The 8,191-nt window shown below is 30.6% G+C and overlaps 2 protein-coding genes across 2 annotated transcripts; both read right to left on the reverse strand.

Moving 5' to 3' along the window:
* Positions 1-5,112: 5,112 nt before the first annotated feature.
* FOMMEDRAFT_79896 (uncharacterized protein) lies at positions 5,113-5,283 on the reverse strand (the record flags this gene model as incomplete). The annotated part of the gene is made up of 1 exon (XM_007264808.1): positions 5,113-5,283. A coding segment is annotated over one exon (171 nt), but the record flags the coding sequence as incomplete, so codon positions are not given.
* A 221-nt stretch (positions 5,284-5,504) lies between these two features.
* FOMMEDRAFT_81352 (uncharacterized protein) lies at positions 5,505-5,798 on the reverse strand (the record flags this gene model as incomplete). The annotated part of the gene is made up of 1 exon (XM_007264809.1): positions 5,505-5,798. A coding segment is annotated over one exon (294 nt), but the record flags the coding sequence as incomplete, so codon positions are not given.
* Positions 5,799-8,191: the final 2,393 nt, after the last annotated feature.

The raw sequence follows: 8,191 nt of genomic DNA on the forward strand, positions 1-8,191 counted from the left end.
CACTATATTGTGTTGTATCTTACTCAAATTTTGCTCATTTTACTTTATTTTTTCTGGGATATGAAAGACACTTTAAAAGTATATTTTTTACAACTTAGATCATGTAATTTGGTTAAGTATTAGTTGAATTATAGTAGATTTTGTATTTGAGTGTACTTAGTGTGACGAAAATCACGAATCGCGCGTGTGACAACAATTTTGAAAACAGCTGTAACAATATTACTATAATTAGTGAAAACATTACTATAATAGGTGCATTCAAACAAGTATTGAAACAATACATTACTTTTATGAACAGAAACAATATTCATTAGCTACTTAGTATTAAAATTCAAAGAAACAGACATGAACAAACAATATACTTACAATAAAGACATTATATTAAGAGTATAATACAATGATTCAAGCTTGAAAACAAACAAATGTTACAAACACTAATGACACCTGGTACATGCCTAACAAGTACAAATGAAATAATGAACAACAACAAACAATTCATACAATCAATACTCTACACAAGTATGGTAGGATCACTATATTATACAGTAGATTGTACTCAGCCAGATATTATATACATTACAGGCCAATTAGTGTACTATCTACAAAAACCTAGTATACAGTATTACAATACAGTAAAACATTACTTCTAATACCTACATGGAACAATGAATCACTAGTTGCATCTTAGCAGAACAAAACTGACAATATTACAAGAATACTACAATACTGACAGACAAATAATAGAAGGTCACCAATTGATTAACAGATATGTCTTCCAACTTGGGAAGAGTACTATATTATAGGCTAGCAAACAACAAAACTTAGTACTACTATTGACTTACAAAGCAGAGTTGTAAGTACTAGTATACATAACTTAAGAAGCTATTTAGCTGAAACAACTTACTGAGGAAGTACTGTAGACAGAATCAGCACTTATTACAATCTATTACAACAATCAGGGTGTAATACACACAGTCAAATCTGAGGAAATCACATTCAATACTTGGACTAAACATCTTGATTTACAAAAGGACTTTGTCTGCTACTATATTCAAAACTAATACATTAACATACACTATGTTCAGACTCAGAACCAGCTTGCAGACATTCTTACAAAAGTACTCTATGTTCTACAGATTAAGTACTTAATAGAACTCATTAGGTTACACTTGTAGGAACCATATTTGTACTTGTAAGAGAGTATTAGATACACTACACTATAATACTATTTACATCTACATTACCTTAGTATAGAACACATTATATCTAGTATAAAAGCTAGCACATACATGTGTATATACTAAAGTGCTATCACAACTCCCTATCTTTCATATTACATTTGTAATTTAGTAAGGTAAGAATGTATTGTATCTGTCTGAATCTAATATTCATATTCACAACCACTTTGTATAGGTAGGGAAATGAGAGCTAGCTCTTCAAAGCAGAGGAAGTGTATAAGATATTCTATCAATAAAGATCTCTGATATTGTATAAGTCTTAGCAGGATTACACAGCTAAGACTGACCACAATTCTGAGCAGCAAATTAAGATAAAGTAGAGTAAAACTAAGACTAATACTATACTCTAGATTCTGAGCAATATATGCTGACAGATTTGAGGGCTTTTCAGTTTACAGTATATTTCTAGCTGAACTATGATTATTCAGATTTTATCTCTATATGACTAGTATCTAGCACACTATTCTTCTTTATAGACAACTGGGTACACCTTATCAGACCTGTATTGTTGAAAGAGAACCAGAATTAATAGTGATTTGGTTCTTCTACTTCAACTTCTAATGTCTCTGAGTGACTTTAATCTCTCTTACTTAGTATCCCTAATTTGTAACTATTATGTACTTTATTATTACAGTATTACAAATTACTACTTCTGTCTTCAGTTACATATGTTTAGTCCTAGACTGAGTAGACTACTGTCTGGACCTGGACTGGACTGCTAGTCTGGTCCAGTTAAAGTCCAGTTTAGGCACAGTCTAACAAGTCTAGTCTAGAGTCTAGAGGAACTAGGATTTTCTCAGATTGTATAGACTAGTATAGACACTAGACCAGACCTGGACCCTAAATACAATATTTTGTACTATAAAAGAGTAGTTATATAATTGAAAATTTTATATATCCTTAGAATAGCACTATTATTCTAGTATATATATTACAGTTTACTTGTTATATTTGTTTTTTAAGTAAAAAGGCTATTATATATATTAATTTGTTTGAAATAAATGTATGACTGAGTAATGACAAAGTAGTATAAACTATAAATACATTAGTGTATATACATTCAACAAGTGTAAGTATAATAATCTTACCTTTCTGAGTATAATTTAGTATAATTTAATATAATACACATATATTCACTCAAGTATTCCTTCTTTTAGTAATATTCAAAACTAGTCCAGGTCTAGTCTAGTAGTGGTCTAAAGTGGTCCAGTCCAGGTCCAACCTAAACCTCAAAATCTGGTCCAGGTCTGGGTCACAGTCTAGGAAAAACTGTCTAGACTAGACAAGGACTGGACTTATACAACTATACTTCTGTCACCTGAACTGAGCTTTACTGTAAGAGACTTACACAACTTACTCTAAATTGCTAAAGCCCTCCTGTAAGTCCCTCTGCCAATTAATTAAAGTTACCTCCTATAATGTTGTGTTACTAAGTAGGAATGACTGTAAGCTTCTTAACTCTAGTCTTACCTTAGAGTCATCTCAGATTACAGTCAACACATTAGGAAAAAGTCAGATTTCTTGTAAGAACTTTTATATTTTGTAAAGTATGATAAACTTTGTATATTTTTTATATAGTAATTACAATAATTGTAAAAGAGTTATAATGTAAAAACAAGGCTTACATATTTATATAAAGATTCTATAAGTATTTCTCTTTAGTAAATGTCTTTTAATAACTTTATATTAAGAGTAGAAACTTTATTTTAGTATTACATCTGAAGAAAGAGTCTTGTGTCTACTATATAATACAATTAAAAAGTCTTTTTCTATATTTGTAAGTATTAAAAACACTTTTTGTAAAGTTATAAACTTAATAAATGTGTGTAGTAGAATGTAATATGTGTGTTATAATAGTAAATACAAAGTAAAAAAAGAATATTATAAGATCTTTTTAATAGTATATTGCTTAGCTGTTTTAAAACTAATTGTTACCCTCTCAAAATTAAATTTCTTAAGATAATATTAGTAAAGAAAGACAAGACAAAGGTAAAAAGACTTACATTATTAACAAAAGGTAGGTGTATAGATCCTACCATTTTCTTCTTCCTAAAACACCTTATTAAAAGGTGTAGAGTATTATTATTGTCTGACTCATGAATACTACCCCTAGTAATAATAATAATGTTAGTAGTAAAAAAAGGTAAAAAAATATAAGAACTTACACAATTTTAGCTGTTTTAATATGACTATAACAATCTGAGAGTACTTCCTTAAGCACTCCCAGAATTTTATCAGTACTAGCCTTATAGAACACATGTTTTGTATTCTTTGTTTTGTACATGTTTAGATTGGCTTACAAAATAGAGAGAGGCAACTAAACAGTTTGAGTGTACAATTGAGACAATACAGAGTACAATTAACAAAAAAAATACTAGACAGTAGTATAGTAAGTTACTCAAGAGGTTATTAAGAAAATATAATAATGTACTAAAATACAAAACTGTTCATGTCTAGTAATAGGTTACAATGTGCTTAGAGTATTGAATTAAGTAGTAGGCTTGGGTGAGAATTGTCAGAGAAGTACAAGATGTTGAGTGTGTTAGTTGAGACACAGAAAGGGCAATAGTAAGGATAGAGAGTGTTAGGAGGGACTTTACAAATATTTTAATACAAATGAGTAGACAGTAAATGTAATATGAGTTAACATTAGGTAAGGGCCCTACTTCTAAGAAGAGAGATACTAGCAAGTAAGTAAACCTTAAAACACTGAGTAGAAGTGTTTGTAGAAAACCTATCCAGACATAGATTAACATGTCAAATGTTGAACAAGTTATAACAACTTTGTACAAGTTACTATTTCTCTACAGTCTTAGAAAGACAGTCTGATTGAAATACTTCATTTGTCCTCACTATACAAAAAATGGCTCACCTTTAGTCTACAATCTGTCAGTCATTTGTAAAATAAGATAGTATGAATAATGTCTTCTTAAGTTACAATACATTCTACAGTTACAAATTTCAAGTCTGTAGTTCAAGTGTATACTAGTAATGTAAGATTGAGGAACAGTGTTATTAAGTATTTTCATTCTTATAAGATACTGTTTACTACAATTTGCTAGTTATGTTAAGGATTAATTAGTAGATTGTTGTGTATAACCTTAAAATTACTATATTTGTATACTACATTTATAATTTCACTACAGACTCACATAACTGTCTGATTTGTTTTCTTCCTCTCTAACACTTTCCTTACCTTTGCTTTCAAGTTCCTCATCTTTACTTTTAAGTTCCTTGTCTTTAATATTATCTTCCTGTTCTATTTCTCTCATCCTATTATTGATTGTCTTACTAGCTTGTTCTAGTAGTAAGTCTTACAGTAGTTGGTTGTTTAAAGACTAGGTGTTCTTGTAGCCAATTCCTCCACCTTAGTAGTACATAAACATATTACAGTCTACAAAGCTATAATACATTAGACTAACACAAGTCAGCTCTATATGTTCTAAATTTGAAAGCTGTAACAATGTACATATATGTTTACAAAATAGATTTTGTAATCTTCATTATTTTCTTTAGGTCAGTAGGTAAGGGATGGTGGGAGGAGTGTCTCAGTAGTTCCCTCAGAAAATTGAGGGATTAAATGAGTACTATAAATAATTAAATCTGGGTTGACAAATCTAAAAGTATTAGAATTGATATAACAATAGAATTACAATTGAGAGAGACATCTCTCAGCAAATGAGACATTCTCCTAGACTCTTAACCAGTAAACCTAAACAAAATCTAACTGTTTAAGTTTCTTGAAATTGTGTTCTGAGCTAGTATAACTTATATCTGTGTGAAAAAGTCTAATAATTCATACATAAACAAACAGATTGTCTGTTTTGCCTGAAAGTAGTATAACATTAGTATGTGTGTATAGATTCAACAAGTCCTAGGCTCTCCAAACATTGTATGTTGTGTAATTAACATACAATACCTTGTGTTTATACAATCTGTCCTTTCTTATGTGAAGGCTGTGAATTTTGTCTAGGGAGAATGTCTTATCTTCCTGTCTAGAGAGAATGTGACTAAGCAGATGCTTACAAAGGTCTAGTATGAAATCCTAGAGTAGATATGTATGTATGAGTGTGTAAAGCATTAGTGCTTGTGAATTGTACTTAGGTCCTGTCTAATAAAGGATCTGGGGATCCTGTCAATCTAAAGGACCTTGAGTTCTACTATAGTATAGTAATATTAACAAAGAACAGTTTCTTTTTATCCTAATAGTTTATAGAAAACAAAAGTAATCTAACTTTAAAGGTAAGCTTTATCCTTATATCCCTATTATTGTATTCCTTTCTTTACTCTCACAATATTATGAATCTTACAAATCCTACCTTCTGGTTGTAATACTCTCTTTACAGTACCTTGTTTATTTGTTCTAGTATACATTTGCTTGAGTCTTTTATACTGAGACTTACTCTGAAAGATACACAATTGAGATAAGTATAAAGAGCAAGTTAAAGTATATATACTTACAATTTGAGTACTGTAAGAGTCAGTCATACTAAATTGACAAATAGTAGAAGTGTATATACTAAGAGTATAGAATTTTAGTATATTAATGTTGAGTTTCTTTGTATTTACATTTGTCTTTACTGTTTTTTTGTCTAACTACTTCCTCTTACCCTTCTTAGTCTTGGAAGCATAATAACAACCCTGAGTAACTATCTTCTTCAAGAGTTTGTGTATATTATAGACTGTACATACTGTCTTCTTAAAGTATTACACCTAGTATCCTAGTAATGTTGTTGTCTCTTTAAGGAGCCAAACTATTGTATCTGTGTGAATACAAAGCTTTGTAAGTGTATACCAGGTTGCTAGGTTGAATAAAAGGTCTTAAATTGTTTTACTATACTTCTTTAATAGTAGATTCTTGAAAGCTAGTATTATACACTATAAAATATAATACACATCCTATTGTAACACATATATATATTAATAATCAAGAGGGAGATACTTACTTGTAGAATATCCTTAAAATCTTGAGCTACAAATTACTTTATTACAACCATATTTTTAGAGAATTGTCAGATTGTATCCATTCTAAAAGTAGGAGTATAGTAATACTTATAAAATAATAAATATATTTGATTAGACAACAGTTAGACAATTAATAAGGTCTGTAGTGTTTCATAATAAATTATAGAAAGATGAAGGGAATTAGTATATAATTACCTTCTATTAAGTATTAGTATACTCTTACTACCTTGTGTAAAAAGAATGTGTAAGAGGTGAGTAAATATTATCTTCTAGACCCTCAGCTCAAACTCATACATAGAATCTAGAACAAATAGGTTGAAGAAATTAAATCTGTGATTGTAAAGTACAGAAAAAGCATTCTGTAATAATAAGATAAATTAATAATAAAGAATGTTACCTGGATAGTAATAGTTCACATATGTTAACCAGTATAAGGGACTCAGTATTAAGTAGACCTTTTATCTATAAGGATTCTACTAATCTTCCTAACTCAAAGATTCATTACTATGTCCTGGAAATTTTGTCTTGTCTTACAGTATCATCCTTATACTTGTGACTTTGTCTTTGTTAGTCAGCTCTAGTACTTAGTAAGTAGTTGTACTTGGTTAGTATAATGTTTGTAGAGCTTGAGAATTTGTCTAAAATGTACAAAGTAGTAATAAGTATTCTATAACAATGTTTAGTCATCCTTGTATAAACTGAGGTGAAAACACTAGTATATAGAGACAGGAAGACAGAGAGTAATACTTGCTTTTCAAGATAGTTAGCTAAATAGATAGAGAACCTTAGAAAGAGCTAGTATGATTTACTATTAGAGTAGTTAAATAGAAAACCCAAAGTGTATACTTTAAGAATTTCAGACTATAATAGGACAAGAGATAAGTGTTAGGAATTGTAAAATACAAGAACTAAGTTTAGAAAGCCTAACTTAAGACTTAGAACCAAGTAGTTTATAAACAAAACTCTAATAGTTACAAGTCTAAAGATTGGCCAGATCCCTAGGTCATCTTTATTGTCCTTATTAGATTGTGCTCTGGATTAGGAAATCCCTAATTGCCTTATGTAGAATTACTACACTTGGAATGTCTCAGACTATCAGACTTCACTATGTAGTATATAAGGTAGACACTTGCTTGATGTCTCAATAAGAGAGAGTACTTGGGGCACTCCTACTACACTTGTTAAAAGGTTATGAGCCTTAGTGCCTATTGAATACCCTTACACACTCACTCTTACAGAATGCCTTCACCTCCTGCTAGACCACCAAGCCCAAGACCTCCCTCTCCCCCCAAACCCATTACAATGTTGTCTATAACACATACCTTTGTTAACACTACAATGAAGGACTCTAACATTACAAAGTTCTTTGAGGGAACAGAAAAGTTAGCTAGTATGAAAGGATATAAGATATAGCACTTGTGCATACACAGTGTACTTGCTACCATAATACTCTTAGACCATCTAGAGCACAATCCCCCTTCCTCTGATGATGCTAGCATACACACAGGTAATGTTTTGTATCACTGTATAACGAAAACAATAACTGATACAATTTATACAAACTTTACAACACATACAAGTGTTAGAAGTCTCATGAAGGTGCTTTCTGAATAATACAATGTTCAAACAACAATGACACGTGCTGTAGACATATCTATGTTGTTTACAGTAAAAGGGCATGTATTACAGTTTGATAAGATGTTAGACAACATTAAACAAATCTACAGGCAGTTGTCTACACATAATAAAGCCCCTAATAACAATACATACATCTCAGCAATTAACCTCACTACTCCTTGTAAGTATAGATGGGTAGTAATGATGCTAGACAGACAGATTACCTATTATAATCAACTACCAACAGTTACAGTGGCTCAGAAAGACGTTCTGACACCAGCTAAGTTGATACACAAATTACAAAACACATATACTGAGTATCATTCTCAGTACTCTCAAACAAAACAAGATACTGAACAAGACAGCCTACA

The sequence above is a fragment of the Fomitiporia mediterranea genome (assembly GCF_000271605.1).
Source record: "Fomitiporia mediterranea MF3/22 unplaced genomic scaffold FOMMEscaffold_4, whole genome shotgun sequence".
NCBI lineage: Eukaryota > Fungi > Basidiomycota > Agaricomycetes > Hymenochaetales > Hymenochaetaceae > Fomitiporia > Fomitiporia mediterranea.